Genomic DNA, 18,341 nt, shown 5'->3' with positions numbered 1-18,341 from the left:
CCCAGAGAGTGGTGGAAAATTGGAACGCTCTTCCGGAGGCTGTTATAGGGGAAAACACACTCCAGGGATTCAAGACAAAGTTAGACAAGTTCCTACTGAACAAAGACGTATGCTGGTAAGGCTAGTCTCAGTTAGGGCGCTGGTCTTTGACTAAAAGGACCGCCGCGGGAGCGGACTGCTGGGCACGATGGACCACTGACCTGCCTCAGCGCTATCCGGATAGTTCCACTGATTTAGGATTGTTTGGTTTAGGAGAGAGGGTGTTGGGGTGGTACTTATTGTGAATTCAATTAGCTTATGGGAGCTATACATAAGTATTGCTATACTGGGATAGATCAAAAGTCCATCAAGATCCCAAAAGAAAACAGATTTTATGCTGCTTATCCTAGAAATCAGCAGCGTGTTTTCCAAAGTACATCTGAACAATGCTTTAGGGACTTTTCTTTTAGGAAATCTTTTTAAACCCTGCTATGTTAAATGCTTTTACCACATTCCCTGGCAACAGATTCCACAATTTAATGACATGTTATATATTCTCCAGATTGTTTTAAATTTAGTAGCTTCATTGCTTCAATTCTGGAAGGAATAAACAATGAATTCAAGTCCACTCGGGATTTTAAATAGTTCTATCTTATCTCCCCTTAGCTGTCTCTTTTCCAAGCTGTAGAGTCCTAGCCTTTTTAGCCTTTCCTTGCAGGGAAGTCCCACCCACCCCTTTTATCATTTTTGTCACCCCTTTTGTATTTTTTTAAAAATTTCTGCAATATAATTTTTCGAGATTCATTGACCAAATTGGTCAATATTTGAGGTGTGGTTGTAACTATAGAGTGCTATAAAGGCATGATAATCTCAGTTTAAATTTCTCATACCTATGTCCAACCTGTCATTCTTTGCAAGAAACTTCCCAACCCCCTCCCCATATGTCCTGTCTGTCTAGATTAGATTGTAAGCTCTTCTGAGCAGAGACCGTCTGTTGCATATTGAATGTACAGCGTTGCATACGCTTATCAGCACTACAGAAATAATCAATGGTAGCAGTAGTTTTGCTCTCCATTCCTTTCCTAATATTCTTTTTTCTTTTTTTCTGCTGCTGCAGACTTGGCAGAAAGTTTCAACATGATTATGAACAATGACATCTAAATGCTTTTCCTGGGCAGTGGTTCCTAATGTGAAACCTTAAATCATGTGGCTGACCTTCTACTTATCCTTAGATCTTGTGTTAAAGTCCCAGCATTGCACTCATTCTACTTTTTTTTTATATCTATTTTTATTAAAGAGGCAACCAGAGAAACAGGTATGACATGCACACTTATTTGCATCGGTTGGACTTATTTCTTGCCTTTATGAAGAAATTCGCCCGAGGCGGTGAACAGGAAGAATAAGCTGAACACCGGCAGTGGACAATTTTGGCAGAAACAGTATTCAGGGGACTAAATTCCATATATGGCACCGAAAAACGCTCTTCGTTAAGTGATGGTTGAAGCGCCAAGATTCATGGCCAACTTTTAGGCTAAAACCTAGGGCTCCTTTTATCAAGGTGTGCTACGGGGGTTAGCGCGTCGGACATTTCATCACGCGCTAACCCCCGCAGCAAGCCAAAAAACTAACGCCTCGTCAATGGAGGCGTTAGCGACTAGCGCGGCAGGCAGTTTAACGTGCGGTATTCCTTGATAAAAGGACCCCCTAGTGTAAATCCTCATGCCTAAATTAGTCGCAGATCTGCCGTATTCCTGGAAAGCCAATGCCCCTCCCATGAGCATGCCCTCTTTTCGGATCGCGCATAAGAATTATAGACTAGATGCACGTGCAAATTCTACTTGTTGCCAATTAGAACCTATAATCGATTCTTAGCACTCAATTATTGGCTTCAATTAAATTGAGTGCATGCCCAATTTTGAGTCAGAGGGATTATGGCATAGTATGTTACGTACAACGTGAATACAACATACAAAAAACATCTTAATAGACAGCCTGGGGTATAAGCGGAGGTGGAATTGTAGACAGATAAGATAGAAATCGGGGCGAATAAGTAAAGGAAAAATTGCACAGGAAGACAGAAAGACTTCAGCTGGAGTGGGAGTGGGTAAGCAAGTGCAGCTGAGGTTAGTCCTCAGGTGTGTGACTAGCTTGCTAATCACTTCTTCCGTCAAAGGCCTGCTTCCTGATTGTGTTGAGTGTGGGGCCTACTCCGGAGAAGGCTCGCTGGCCGGACCTGCTTAGGGCTACTCCTAGGGAGGACCTTTATCAGGTGTGAAGAGGGAGTTCGTATTCTGCAAGTTTCCTTTAAGGGTTTTGATGACTAAATACAGAGGAATAATAATTTATTTTTATATACCACCTAACCAGCAGTTCATAGCGGTTTACACAATTAGGAACTCAGCATACAATATAATAATATCATACATAATAAAATCAGAGTAACTAATACAAGCATTAAAACTAATGAATAAGGATAACATAATTTCAACTAAAATAAGTGCAAATAAAAAGATAATATGAAAATCAGTAATGTATATTTGATTGTTTAAATAAGTGGGTTTTAAGATCTTTTCGAAATTGATAGTAAGTAAGAAGTGGAGAAACGAGAAGATTCAAACATGAATTCATGAATCCTGCGATGTAGAGTGGGAGCTGCTGGTGGTCGTGGGGCAGCCTCGCGCCAACGTGTGGGCCCTGAGTCTGTGGCTGGTTGGGCGCGTAGGCATCCTGTGGCAGTGTCTGTTCCTGACCCTTTACCTGGACCTTCTGGTAATGCTCCTGCAGCTGTTTTGGGTGAGTCTATGGGGGTTTGGTATGATTTGTTAGCAGGGGATGGTGGGGTTTTGGGTGGGGGTGTGGGGTCTTCTGCATCTGGGCAGGTGGTTTTGGGTGGTCAGAAGTCCATTAGTTAGAGGTTGCGTGACCGCAAGTTTTAAAAAAATTTGCGACATGTGGTCAAGTGTTTGGATAGAGAGAAGACACATAGGCGAGGTGTTCTGGGAGATCCGATGACAGTTTGGCAGTCCTCGGACTCTTATGATTCTTCGGAGCCTTCTTCAGTTTCTTCTTCTTCTGAGGCTGAGTGTGCACCTGGTTTAGAAGGGCAGTCTGGCACGGTTGGTCAGGCCCCAGTGGCTGGGTCAGTGCCAAGTACCTCTGGTACTGCTGCGGTGGGTGTGAGATCGCTCCGCTTGATTGTGGTATTTCTAAAAAATTTTGAGAGGGAAATTTGAGCATGTGTTTTGCTTGTTGGAACAGGAGCATGATAAAAGTGATAAGAAAAAGGAGGATGGTAAGGCTGAGGGCTCTCGAAAGAAGTTTTGTGTACCGCGTACTATAAGGAACTGGCTGTTGGGTTTTCATATTTATGCAGCGGTAGTTGGTGCGGCTCGGCCGGTTCTGTACACGGGTTTGTTCCGTTAAGCCGATATGATATTGCGGACCTATCGGACTTATGGGGGCTGGTCGTGGTTAAACTACAACGAGCAGTTTCATAAAAGTCTGGCGGCAGACAAATCTTGGGCGTGGGGTTATCGGGATGTGGATTTATGGTTGGGGGAGATGACACAAGCCAGGTCTTGGTCCTTTCGTCCCACCGGTTCCTTTGGGTCTGGGTTTTATGGGAGAGCCTCTGCGAGTGGAGTCTCTGCTCCCGCAGTGCAGCGTTACTCCTCGGGGGTTTATGGGCGGGGGGGGGAGGTGCTGGGCCATCGGCTGGTCGAGGGAGACCCAGTACCTTTTGTTTCCAGTTCAATGCTGGGTGGTGTGAGAGGGCATCCTGTAAATCCCGTCACCTTTGCAGTCAATGTACCGGTTCCCACCCAGCCTTTCGGTGTATCAGTAGTGGTGGGGGAGGCCGGGGTGCAGGAATGCGACTCGCAGGATCTTTGCCAAGGAGCTTACATGGCTAAAGCCCCTTCGCCTATTCATTTGGAAGTTTTGGATGTTTGGCGGAGGATGCTGCGCAGTTGTTGTGGGAGGGTTTTCATTTGGGTTTTGTTATTCCTTTTGCTGGCCCCCCTCTATCACATTTGTGTCATAATGCATCTTCAGTACAGGATAAGTTAAGGAAGGAGTTGGGTTTGGGAAGGATTGCTGGTCCTTTTTCAGTCCTTCCATTACCAGATTTTGTGGTGTCCCCTTTGGGGGTGATACTGAAGGAGTTTGGGAAGTATAGGCTGATTCATAATTTGTCCTTTCACCCGGAGCGCAGTGTGAATTCATTTATTGATCCTTTGTTCTGTTCAGTGCAGTATACATCTTTTGATGTGGAAGTGTCTATGCTGTGCAGTTTGTGTCCGGGGGCTTTATTTGCAAAGGCAGATATAGAGTCTGCCTTTCGCTTACTTCCTGTCCATCCTGATTCCTTTCATTTGTTGGGTTTTCAGTTCCAAAATGGTTATTTGACAAGGGCATGCCGATGGGGTGTTCAGTGTCCTGTTCTTATTTTGAGGCCTTTTCTGCATTGGATGACTTTTTGTTCGGGGGTCCTGCGGGTTCTCAGTGTGCTGAGATGGTGGCAGTGTTTGAGGCAGTGGCAACCAGTTTGGGTGTGCCATTGGCGTTTGAAAAATCAGAAGGGCCTGCTACTTCTTTAGTTTTTTTGGGTGTGGAACTTGATTCTATTCGAATGGAATCTAGGCTGCCTTTGGCTAAAGTGCAGACTTTGTGTGCGGCCATTGGGGAGGCTTTGGGGAAGTCTAAGTTGACTTTGCAAGAGATTCAGTCATTGGTGGGTCACTTTAATTTTGCGTCCAGGGTGATTCCAATGGGTCGCGTTGTTTCTCGCTGTTTGGCTATTTTGTCCAGGGGTCTTATTAAAAAGCATTATAGGTTGCGCCTGACTGCGGGTGTTAAGGCTGATCTTCGGCTCTGGTATCAGGTTTTGCACAGCTTTAATGGTGTTTGTGTGTGGCAGCAGGAAGTGGTCTCCTCGGTAGATTTGCGCCTGTTTACTGATGCTGCTGCAGGTTTCGGTTTTGGTGCCTATTTTGGGGGAGCTTGGTCAGTTTGGTGGCACGGCGTGGGTGGGGTGCTAATATAGCTTTCTGGAATTGTTTCCCGTTTGGGTAGCCATTATGATTTGGGGTGACCGTTTGCAGCACAGGAAGGTGGTGCTGTTTTCGGACAATGTAGCGGTGGTGCAGGCTGTTAATGTGCAATCCGCTCTTTGTCCGTTGCTGGTGGAGTTACTGCGTCTGATTGTGCTCCGTTGTTTGCAATTAAATATTATGCATGTTCCCGGCTTGCTTAATGAGATTGCCGATGCCTTATCTCGTTCCCAGTGGGCCTGTTTTTGGGCTTTAGCCCCCATGGCAGACAAGGAAACTACTGTGATGCCGGTGGAGCTGTGGAGCTGGATTCTTAACGGAGCTGCTGCAGAATAGTCTGGCTGTGAATACCTGGAAATCTTATTGCTCTGGCTGGCGCCATGTTCTGCTCTTCTTGGCGGATCCAGTTTCTAGTGGCGGTCTGCCTTTTCCGGTGCCTATGATGGTGCAGTTTTTGGTTTCTGCCCGGTGTAGTGCGCTCTTCCTTAGCGAGCGTGGCATTTCTGTCCCAATTATTGGGTTATGCTAATCCTTGTGCTGCGTTTTTGGTACGGAAATTATTTCAAGGCTTTCAGCGTTCCAGTAGTGCTCGGGGTGTGAGGCCTTTGCGTTTGCCTCTTTCTCCGGATCTGTTGTTGCAGTTTTGGGACACTTTGCCTACTGTGTGTTCTGATGCCTTTGAAGTGTGTCTGTTCAAGGTGGCATTTAGTGTCGCCTTTTTTGCAGCCCTGAGGATTAGCGAGCTCGTTGCCCCGGCCTCTTCTGCTGCTGGAGAGACTGGGTGGTTGGTCTCGGACGTGGTTTTGCAAGGGCGCTGTTTGCGTTTGCGCATTCGTAGATCTAAAACTGACCAAATGGGTGCTGGAGTGTGGGTGGTGTTACGGGCACTGGGGGCTGGGGTTGTGTGTCCAGTTCTTTGGGCTCGGGCGTATGCAGCGGTGCGGCCTGTTGGGGGCTTATTTTGGCTTCTTCATGCCAATGTTGCACTGTTAATGCGTTATCAATTTGGTGCTGTTTTTAAATTGTGTTTACTAGCGGTTGGTTGTGATCCGACGCATTTTGGAACACATTCCTTTAGAATTGGGGAGGCGTCTTATGCTGCAGGGCGGGGAGCTTCTGCGTGTCTGTTATGCAGGATCGGGCGCTGGCATTCGGCTTGTTATCAGCGCTATGTACACGCTTTGCCGGATAGTGCTGGTGTTTAATCTTGTTTTTGCTTCAGTTTCTCCTTGCTGCCTGATCATTGTGTTTGGTTCTATGGCCATTCCTATGTCTTTTGGGCACAGTGCCGAGCAAAGGAGTCTCGTTGGGGACCGAACCTTGGACTGGTGCATTTGGGAGTCCACATCAGATGGCTGGGCTTGAGAGGCATGCTGTGGGAGCAGTTTCTTCCAACTTTACTGCAAGCTCGAAGTTTTTCTTCACCTCAAGTGGTTGTTTTTCATGTTGGGGGTAATGATTTGTGTTATACTAAAGGGGTGGAACTTATTCGGAGAATGAAGCAAGATTTTTTGTCTGCCTCGTTTTATTTTCCAGGCACTCATTTTGTATGGTCTTGCATCATTCCCTGGTTGGTCTAGCGAGATGCTCATAAGGTTGAAGGTATTGAGCGCCTACGCAAACATGTTAATTCTGAAGTTTCCAGATTTCTGGGTATGATGGGAGGTTTAGTTCTGTGCCATGATTTGCTCACTGTTGACTGCCCTGGGTTGTTTAGGGCAGATGGAGTCCATTTGTCTGATATTGGGCTTGATATTTTTTTGAGTTCAGTGCAGGATTTGTTGGAGGCCTCTTATGCGGGAGGGGGAGGGGGGTGTGCAGTGAGTAGCTAAGCTGTCTCCGCATGTGGGGGGAAAAATTCTATGTTGGGGAAACAATTTTGGATCAGTGTAGCTATGCAACAGATTTGGTGATTAAATTTTGTTAACTGCTCATGTGCGATACTGCCATGGGTGGTGGCTGGACTCTGCGGCACCGCAGCGCGAGTCTTGCCGAAAGGGACGTGGGGAATGGGGGAGAATTTTGGAAGAGGAATTAGTTCAACACCGAGTAGCTCCAGAATTTTGAGAATAAGCTACACTGTATTGGAAAATGTTATAAGTTGTTTTATTAAGGTTTGTTTTTAATGACAATAAAGCTGCGGCCCATTTTTGCCACGATATATGAGTTGGTGTATTTTATGTGAACAATCTGAGCGAGGTGCGAATTCCAGTGTTATCCAATATTGAAAGGATTGAAGATTGGCCCAGGATTTTAAATGATATAAAATCAAAATATTAACTAATAGTACGCAGTGTCCAGAAAAGAATAAAACACCTCTTAATCAGAGAATCTGTATGGGCCTTAAAAGATAAGGACCGATCTAAAATAGGAGATATCGAATAAAACTGACCATTTAAAAGTAAAGTTGTTTCAGTAATTTTTTCATTAGGACTAGCTAGAAAGAATTTTGATTTGCCTGGATTTAATTTCAATCTAAATGTAGATGTCCAAGTTTCCACTTGTGTATGAATAAAAGCTATATAATTTAACACTTTTGAAGTTGAGTTCGGTTAAAGGGATGAGTATTGAAATGTCATCTGCGTAAATGTAAAATTTTACCTGTAAACTATGTAATAAATAACATAAAGGTGCTAAGTAAACATTAAATAAAGTTGGAGGAAGTGGTGAACCCTGAGGGATTCCACGGTCATTTACCCATCTGGTAGAGTATGGACCAGCACTGACTACCTGGTAAGACTTTTTTTCAAAAACCCTTGAAACCAGTTCCATACCCTACCTGAAATTCCGATGGAATCCAAGCATGCTAGTAGTATATCATGGTCAACTAAGTCGAAAGCACGACTCAAATCCAGTTATAGAATAATTGCGCTTGGACCCGATTTGAATAGGTTATGGATATGATCTACTACTGAAGCTATAACGATTTCAGTGCTATATCCTGTATGGAAGCCATAAAATTGTGTAGAATTTCAACTTTATCTAAATAATTCACAAATTGCACATTTACTAAACTTTCAATCACTTTTGTAAATAGGGGAATAGAAGCGACTGGTCTAAAATTGGATGTATTAGTTACAGTTTCTTTTGAATCCTTTATAATAGGGATGATTAAAATCTGACCAATCTCCCTTGGAAATGACCCAGCCACTAATAATGATTCAATCCAATCAAAAAGTTTTGATTTTAAAGTGAGCGGAGCATTTCTCATTAAAACTGAAGGACAGTCGTCAAGTTGGCAATTCTTTTTTGCATACTTAGAAAATAAGTTACAAAACATTGCCCAATCAGGAAAGTTGAATTGGGACCAGGACATATCAGCCCTGATTCCCTCATTTGATTGGGTTGAAAAGAATTCAAAATTTGCATACAAAGTTGAATCTAAGTGAATTCTTAAATTATGGATCTTAGCTTCAAAGTACTGATCTAAAGCCTCTGCTGATGGTGGACTTTCTGACCTTGATCTTGTTTTAGATTCTATATTAAAGAGATTATTAACTAATTTAAATAATACTTTACTAATTCTTTATTATATTAGATTTTCCTACTTTTTGAGCATAGTATTTAGTTCGTTTCTCCCTAATCAAGGTTTTATAATTCCTTATCTCTAATCTCCATATTGATTTATCTTCCACCTTGCCTGATCTTCTCTAAATTTTTTCCTTCTTTCTCACTAATCTTTTTAACTCTAATAATTCATTGTCATGTTCTTGTTCTTTTCATCTAATATTAATAATCGAGAATCATTCCAACTGATAAAAAATTCTCCTCTTAACCTGAGGTTGATAATAGATGATAATGGGTCCAAAATTCAACCTGATTAATTTGACCTCTACTAGTAATTGACATGAGTTTCTTAGAACTCTTTTCATTTATCGCTCCTAATGTATTTTCTTGCCAATTAATTTTAAAATTACAAATATAATGATCGGACCAAATAGAATCTGTCCAAATAGGGTGATGGAAACCTAAATTAGGATCAATAAATTCATTTGATGAATAGGTCACTAAATCTAGTTGGTGGCCTTTTATATGAGTTTTTTCTAAACCTAAGGAAGAAAGAAAATCCTAAGGAAGAAAGAAATTGAAAAAGGTACTTCACCTCTGAATTTTCCTTCTGGTCTAAATGTAAGTTTAAATCACCAGCAATTGAATGAGATAAAACAAATTCATAAAAATCATCTTTTACAATATGCCATTTCTTCGGAGGGATATAAAATAAAGTTACCATTAAAACATCAACTAAATCTGAACAAAACAAATGACAAGTTAATATTTCCCAGTCATTAGAAGAAAATGAATCAACCTTTATAAAATCAGCAGGCAGGAGAGACTTCTACATGCTTAAATCATGCTCAGTAGGCCCGATGCCAAGATCCAGTGGCACTTAACCAACTGTCTCAATCCCAAGCAGAAGAGGGGCAGAATCTGGGAGTTTTGCTGATGTTGGCAACGTTCCCTGCCAGTAGCTAAGTGACAAAATGTGCAAAGATTAGCAAACCTTTTTGCATCGGCCCCTCTGTGTTTGACTATTGAGGCTGGGACCATCTGTGCAAGTCTGTTGCTCATGTTGATGGGGCACTGTGAGATGTACTCTCTAGTGCTCAGTGGGAGAAAATACAGATGATGCAGTGCTAGAAGAAGTGAAATGTGAAACGTTACTGACGTAAGAGCTCAGTCACCCAACCAGGACCTTTGACGGGCTCTGTCATGGCTGGGAATACCTCTACTGCTAGCAACCAGTTCCTTCTAAGGGGTCTTGGCAGCGTGTGGCCGGTGGAGACTGGTGAGGTCTCTCTTCGTATCTTTCTTCTTGCAAGGTCAGTTATGGCACCAGCCTCCCTGCTATCAATGAAATCTCATTCTGTTATTGAGATAGACCCTGGCTAGACAATCCCTAGCATATGACTTCTGTTTTTTTGAGCTAAGGGTATGAACCCTTCTGCTGTACCACTGGAGGGGGTGTAACTGTGGTAGTTCTGGCATCCTTCTGCTCACCTCTGAATCTTTCTCTATCTCTCTCTCTCTCTTCCCACAGCGCTGCAAGGATCGGCTCAACTCGCTGGCCATTTCTGTCATGAACCAGTGGCCGGGGATAAAGTTGCGAGTCACAGAAGGCTGGGATGAGGATGGTCACCATTCAGAAGAGTCACTGCACTATGAGGGCCGGGCTGTGGACATCACCACCTCAGATCGTGACCGCAATAAGTATGGCTTACTGGCCCGACTGGCTGTGGAAGCTGGCTTTGACTGGGTGTACTATGAGTCCAAAGCCCACATTCACTGCTCTGTAAAATCAGGTAAGATCTACAAGCACTGGCTGAGAGGGTCCACAGGAGCTTTATAGAGTCCTCTGTGTCACCAGTTATTGATGGCTCTTATGGAAGAAGATGGCTGTTCCATGCAGTTTGAGAGCCTTTCAGCTAGGGCCTTGAGTACTGTGTTCTTGCGTTTTGTGAGTGTTGCTGAGGCTGGGGTGGAGCAGACTGCACAGAAACGTTTGAGCAGTTTCCAAGGGAGGATTCACTATCTACCCCTAGCTGGCAAGTACAGAAGGGGGCAGGAAAGGCTCCTGATGTACCCTAAAATCTGGACCTCATAGGTGAATTTGCGTTTCCAGCAGAAACAAGAAATGCATAGCCTCAGCAGCATGTGTGTTTCAGTTTTGGCCAATCTGTATGCTGTACTCAACATCTTACTGTACTGAATACTGTCTCAGAAATCAGCAGGCCAAGCTTCTGGCATGAAGGCTTTTTTCGGTGATTCTTTGCCGCTCTCTTCTCTGGGTGCTGACAAGAGAAAGGGGATGGGGCTTGCTATGTACCACCTTTCCATGGTTATAATCAAAGTGGTTTACATATTATACAGAGGCGCTTATTTTGTACCTGGGGCAATAAAGGGTTAAGTGACTTGCCCAGAGTCACAAGGAGCTGCCGGCCGCTGCATTAACCACTAGGCTACTCTTCCACTCCATTTAGGCTGCAAGGGCTGTTGTGGGGAGGGGGAGGGGGGGAAAGAGTCCATTTGCGGTCCCTGATTCTTATCCTTGAAATACCCATAATGCACCAGAACTTTAGGACTGGCCAAGCCCTCCCTCCTGGAACTAGGTAACGTAGCAGCTCTCCAGCTCTACCCATTAAGCCACTCCATTTGAAGCATGTGCTTGCCACAGCCCCATGTTCACTCACACACTGTTACTGCCGCCAGGCCCACACCTAGGCTCTGCCGCGTCTGGAGTGGTGAAAAGTTGGGGTAAGACCACAAGTGAAGGGATGACAGCAACTAAAGTGAATGTGATGGGGGGAGGGGTGAGAAAAGAAGTGAACAAAGGCCTAAAGTGGGGCTCACAGATGTATGTTTGGTAGGGCCCAACATACGTTAATCTGGTCCCATTTGCATTTGCAGGCCTTTCTTCCCACCGTGACTACTGTTACTGCTCTTCCAATTATTTCAAGCTATATGCAAAAAAGAACAAAGCTTTGCATCATTATCAACGCATAATAATCCAGCATATCAATAAAGATAAAGAAATCTGCCATCCTCTTTTATACGGGGGGGGGGGGGGGGATATCCCAAAAGGTACATTGGAGAGTATTATTTTTCAAATTGTTTTCATAATGGAGGAGAGTACTTCACTAAATACACTGGATCTTTCTCAGTACCAGAGCCATACGTTATGTTTTATGATGGCAATTAGTAGGCATTGAGTGCATGCTCAAGGAGTTTTGTCATGCTACGGTCCCGTACCATGTCTTTTTTTAAAATTTGGCTAGCTGTTTTGCTGTTCTAATTCTGGGCCCCTTTAACAACAGAACTGATGTATGTTTCACTGATGTTGTTTAATCAGACCACAGGTTCTCAATTCAGTCCTCGGGACACATCAAACCAGTCTGGTGTTTAAGATATCCACACTGAATATGCATGAGATAAATTTGCATGAATCCTGAAAATCGGTCCTGGCTGGGTGCATCTGAATGAGAGCGATCTTTAGTTATTCGCCCTTACAGACCAACATCCATCATTAAATACATGGTGAGTTTTGAGAATCTGGCCAATTCCCACTTGGAAACTGTGTAGATATCAGTCAAGAAACCCAGAATGATCAATCACCTTGAAAAAAGAAAATGAACCATCAACAGAGGATTAACAATTATTTAGGAGACCTGGAAAGCAAGACTGAAAGGGTTATAATTTAGATTTGTTACTTGAATTTTTCATACCCAGTCTCAGGTTTGCTGGTATCAGAAGGCTGGAAAAATATTATGTGGAGAATAAAACTATAAAGACTCCAATAGAATGTGGAAAAAGATTAAGCAAAAATTGATTCATTGAACATCAAAAAAATACAGTGAATATAATTGCAACTTAAGTCAAAGATTGTGTGAATACTTGGAAACTTCTTGGCTTCCTTTCTAAAAAAAGATGCCAGACAAGAATCAATGTGATAAGAATGAAGAAAGGAACCATTGTTACACTGGAAGAAGAATTTTTTTTATACAGACATCTATATTCAATTTGAACAATATCTGATCAAGACATTCATGACCTTGACTGTATTAGACATATAGAACAAAACAAAGGAATGCCAAAGAGACCATTAACTCTCACGGAAATAGAACAAGCAATAGGAGAGCTTTCTTCAGGGAAATCCCCAGGACATGGCATGATCCTAGAGATGAATACAAATCAAGGAAAAAACAATTAGCTTGTAGTTATAGGCACTCCCTCCTGAATCAACAAACATAAGAATAGTCATACTGGGTTAGACCATCCTGCTTCCAACAATGGCCAATCCAGCTCACAGGTACCTGTCAGAAACCCAAAGAGTAGCAGCATTCCATGCTACCGATCCAGCGCAAACAGTGGCTTCTCCCATGTCTGTCTCAATAGCAGACTATGGACTTGTCCTCCAGGAATTCGTCCAAACCTTTTTGAAACCCAGCTATGCTAACCGATGTTACCACATCCTCTGGCAATGAATTCCAGAACGTAACTATTCTCTAAGTGAAAAAAAAATATTTCCTCCTATTTGTTTTATAAGTATTTTCATGTAACTTCATTGAGTGTCCCCTAGTCTTTGTAATTTTTTGAAAAAGTGAAAAATCGATCCACCTGTACACATTCTACACCACTTCAGCCGTCTCTTGTTCAAGCTGAAGAGCCCTAACCTCTTTAGTCTTTCCTTATACGAGAGGAGTTCCATCCCGTTTACCATCTTGGTCGCTCTTCTTTGAACCTTTTCTAATCCCGCTATATCTTTTCTGAGATTTGGCAATCAGAATTGAACACGGTTGTGTCATGGAGTGATGCAGAGGCATTATAATATTCTCAGTCTTATTTACTATCCTTTTACAAATAATTTTTAGCATCCTGTTTGCTTTTTTGGCCACCTCTGCACATTGGGTGGAAGATTTTGGCGTACTGTCTGTGCTTAGAGCTCTGATTTTTGAGGATTCAGAGGGATATAAAACTGAACACAACAATGACACTTAGACCTTCTTCTTGGGTGCTGATTCGGTTAAATATGATTTGGATTATTCTTCCCAATGTGCATCACTTTGTATTTGTCTGCATTCAATTTCATCTGCCATTTGGATGTACTAATTCCTAAAAAAAAGTACAGATTTTGGCTTGTATTTGCCCAATTCTAACCAGAGTATTAACTAACCATTTGGCTACCATAGTGTTCTCTCATCAAAATGATTTCATTCCACAAATAAATATCAGCACAAATATGAAAATTTGGGAGTATACCAAGTGCAGTAAACGGTGATACTAAGGATGATGAAAGGATTTTGACTCTATGGCATGGAATCATATGATTGACTTTGGTCTGGAATTTGCAAAAGGGATGTTATTCTATGATAAACCCAAGGCTAAGGTAGCAAGTGAAGAAATCTCAAGGAGCGTGGCTCATGAAATTCTTATTTGGAAGGGAGAAAAACTGGACTTAAGGTCAGTGTCTCCAAATAGCTTAGTTTTGTGTGCACACCATGATAGGAATGAACCTCACTCCTAAGACAGGGCATGTGGAGTTTGATCTCAGTCTCTCAAATTCACTGCTCACTCGCATTATGCCAAAGAGAGGGTCCAGAGTTCAGAAGATATAACATCTCCCGGCAACCTATCCAGCTCTGCTTGGGAAAACTTGTCTGTATCCCACTGATGGACAGAAGCTTGAATTTGGAGAGATCATAATTGACAGAGCCAAGTTGGACAGTGGATATCAAACGTATTGGTCAGAATGGAGATGTCTCCTTCATTCTCCATAATTCTCTTTGGGTCATGATTCCTCTACTTTTCTAAATAATGTTCTAAATAATAATAAAAAATTTATTCTTGTATACCGCCCATCCTTATGGTTCCGGGCGGGTCACAAAGAAGAAGAACTGTACAATCAGTGAAGTACACATAAAATTCTGTAGAACAAAATAATGGAATAGAAAGTAAAAATATAGTTATGTAACAAACTTATCAAACAGGTATGTTTTTAAAAACTTTCTAAAAACATTATAAGAATACATTTGGGAAATCAAAGGGCTTAACCAAAAATTCATTTTTCCTAATTGAAAGGCAAATGTCTTATTCAAAAATCTCTTGTAATGACAAGCCTTAACAGAAGGGTACGTAAACATAAAATCGTTACGAGTATTTTTTGATGATCTGTAAAAGTTAAATTGGGAGGATAAGTACCCTAGGGCCAGACCAAAAAGAGGACTGATGTGGTCATATTCTAATTTTTACAAAGGGTCTAATAGATGAGATGTACCATCTTTATTTTATCTTCCTGTATAGAAATCCACTTCCAGTTCTTTCTGACAGAATCTACAGAAGTCTGTTGTCTGTTTGATGTGAACCATCTTATCTGGGATGTAACTGTAATACCAATTCATTCATGAGATGGACAGAAAATCACATTTAGCTAGGGGTATGACTGCACTATTTGGGATCATTATGGTTCATGAAGGAACATTCCTCCTAATATTCAGCCGGACTTAGCCGCTGTCTCCTGCTCGCTGGATTGACCAAGATGACTACTGAGGCTTATTTCATTCTTGTGTTACTGAAATCTGTTGAAAATCTAGATACATTACATTAGCCAGCTCACCTTTATCCACATGTTTATTCGTGCCTTCAAAGAAATGAAGCAAATTGGTGAGGCAAGATTTCCTTGACCAAACCCATGCTGACTCTCTCCTATTAAACTATGTTGCATTCTGTAATTTTATTCTTTATAATAGTTTTCACCATTTTGCCCAGAACCGATGTAAGGCTTACCAGTCTGTAATTTCCTGGAACACATTGGGAACCCTTTTAAAAAATTGACGTTTCGTTGGCCATCCTCCAGTCTTCAAGTACTTCAGATGACTTTAATGTCAGGTTACAGATCACTGACAGCCGATCAGCAATTTCATACTTGAGTTCTGCTAGTGTGTGCTAGTTGGCCATGTGAAAATTACTATAGGATTCCTTAACAAATGGTATCTTGGTACCACAGATTAATGAATTCTACAATGAAATATTTTTTGTTGGAATCATTTTAAAAGGCCAGATGGAAATTGGAAAATACACCTCCCCCCATAAATGAAAAGCCACAGGACACAGCCATCACTCCCCTTGATCCAGTTCAGCGGAACATTCTTCTAAAGGAGACCAGCTAAGTTCTTATCTTGCCGCTGAGCAGCTGTTTAAAAACAGAAGCCATTGTTCGTTAAAGACTTTACCTACTTTCTCAGTAAGCTCTGGCCATTCTCCCAGGAGTCTGTAGTTATTCTACCTCTCTTTAAGGTCCTAGGTACTAGATAAAGTGAGTAGGGCTTTTTCTATAGTTCTGGACCAGTGATGACTTGCAGTTTTCAGGGATGCACAGCAGGTGGCACCAGATACCCAGGAGTAAGAAGCTGTGTCTACTTCTGTATTAGTCCGGTAGGGATGGAAGGCTCTAGTGCTTTTGCCATCTATCAGAAAACACAGTGGCAGTTCTTACCAGCTGACGCACAAGCTGGGGATAGACTGTTCAATCAAGTGCAGAAATCTGCAACATTCATTGGCTTTTAGCTTAGTGCGCTTGTCCACAGGTAAACGATATCTTTGCACCAGATCCAAAAAGCTGCAAATGGGCAAAGCTGAAGGTTAACCCACTTGATCGTAAGGTGATCCAATAATTTCTTTCATGCCTTTTCAGGCTCAAGGTTTGGAGGGAAAGGTTCTTTTCTCTCATTTTTGCTTCTGTCTAACAGATGGTAAGGGTGGGTCCTGAAAAACCACCTAGGTCTCAGGACCTGCACAAGTACCTGCCATAATAACTGAAAGCAACCACAAATTCTATGTGGATCCTGGATTCTCTCTCTTTCATTCAGAATTGGCCAGAGTCTCAATATAAACCAGTGGCCTGTGGGTCAGGGCCTTCAGGGGATTCGCCTCACCCCCTAATGGCCCTGAGGGCACTCCTCTGAATTTTATTGGTTGAGCAGGCAACAGGCAGATGCTGCTCAGCCAGTCAAATTCAGATCAGTACTGTCGGGGCCTTCAGGGGGTTTGGAGAATCTACAGCCCAAGAGCTCTGCAGGGCTGTAAAGCTGGATATTCACTGAAAAGCCTTCATCGAACCCTGTACCTCCAGTTCAGTATCACAATTTCATATTCTCCAGCAATGGAACTCTCTCCCATACAACTCACTAGTCAAAAAATATTCAAATTGTGACTCAGGAAGAGTACCAAGCAGTGTTTAAAGCAGATGGGTTTTTGTTTGTTTATATAGTAACTGTACAGGATTTGGAGACCACCAGCCCTGAGTATTTTTATTTCTGGGTGATGGCCTGTGCACAAAACCAGGAACAGAAGGGAGGCCTAAAGAGATGGTAGTTCTTCCTAAAAATGGAGAAAGTCATCACAGATATGTCAGACCCATTTAAGTACCATAGGCTTTATGGAAAAAACAGGTTTTAACCATTGTTTCCCAACACTTGAATAAGAGTTCACAATGTATAGTCAGAAGAAGACTTTTTTTTTTTAGGCAGAGGGAGCTTAAAAAGGAAAGCATTGTATCTAGTGGATTCCAACTGAGCAGCTCTCGGACCTGGTAAAACCAACCAATAACGGTCATTTAAAGAACACGAGATGGCATATTTGGAATTTGTGAAGGCAAACAGGGTGGAAAGCCCATCTGAAAATTACTTGACATTTTCCAATTAATCTGGTGTTGAAGTGGAAGTCAGTGATGATGATGTTGGAGTGTGGGTGAAACGTGGTCAATGTCAAATATATGAGTTTCAGATGTGAAGGAGACTGAGTGTTGTGTTTCTTTTCCACTCCTTCGCGTCTGAGTGTTGTGTTTGTGAATTTGACTCTCTTGTGTTATTCCATCCAAATGTATGAGCTTGACATAACAATCAGATTACAGGGGTTTGTTTTGTAGTTCTTCAAGTTAGTCTGAAAGGGCACTCTCTAAAGTTGAAAGGGGATAGATTCCGTACAAACGTAAGGAAGTTCTTCTTCACCCAGAGAGTGGTAGAAAGCTGGAACGCTCTTCTGGAATCTGTTGTAGGGTAAAACACCCTCCAGGGATTCAAGACAAAGTTGGACAACCTGCTAAACTGGAACATATGCAGGTGAGGCTGGACTCATTTAGAGCACTGATCTTTGACCTGAGGGCCGCCGCGTGAGCGGACTGCTGGGCACGATGGACCACTGGTCTGACCCAGCCACGGCAATTCTTATGTTCTTATGTAGAATTGTCAGTTTAGAAATAAGGATGGAAAATAGAAGAGAGTGAAATGAATTTTGATCAAAGAAACTCCAAACTGAGCTAAATTGTAGAAGTTTTTTTTTTTTAAACCCCCAACAGTTTTAAGGACTGTTGATACCGGCAGGGGTCTCAAAGTCCCTCCTCGAGGGCCGCAATCCAGTCGGGTTTTCAGGATTTCCCCAATGAATATGCATGAGATCTATGTGCATGCACTGCTTTCAATGCTTATTCATTGGGGAAGTCCTGAAAACCCGACTGGATTCTGGCCCTCGAGGACTGGAGTTGCCCCTGTCTGGCCTAGGCCAGGGGTCTCAAAGTCCCTCCTTGAGGGCCGCAATCCAGTTGGGTTTTCAGGATTTCCCCAATGACTCTGCATGAGATCTATGTACATGCACTGTTTTCAATGCATATTCATTGGGGAAATCCTGAAAACCTGACTGGATTGCGGCCCTCAAGGAGGGACTTTGAGATCCCTGTTCCAGAGTAAGCTGACAATCCCAGATGATTCTTAAGCCGCTCTTATACAAAATAAAGGGTGAAGGGGGTGGGACTTGATAGGCTGC

The 18,341-nt window shown here is 42.6% G+C and overlaps 1 protein-coding gene across 1 annotated transcript in view; it reads left to right on the top strand.

Moving 5' to 3' along the window:
* The window catches only part of IHH (Indian hedgehog signaling molecule), a 96,291-nt gene that overhangs the window by 48,053 nt on the left and 29,897 nt on the right, over window positions 1–18,341 (top strand). The window contains exon 2 of the mRNA XM_033944750.1: window positions 10,069–10,330. Within this exon, the coding sequence (XP_033800641.1) occupies window positions 10,069–10,330 (262 nt within the window). The remainder of the gene's footprint in view (window positions 1–10,068; window positions 10,331–18,341) is intronic.

The sequence above is a fragment of the Geotrypetes seraphini genome, chromosome 5 (assembly GCF_902459505.1).
Source record: "Geotrypetes seraphini chromosome 5, aGeoSer1.1, whole genome shotgun sequence".
Lineage (NCBI taxonomy): Eukaryota > Metazoa > Chordata > Amphibia > Gymnophiona > Dermophiidae > Geotrypetes > Geotrypetes seraphini.
This window is presented reverse-complemented; position numbering and strand designations above follow the sequence as displayed.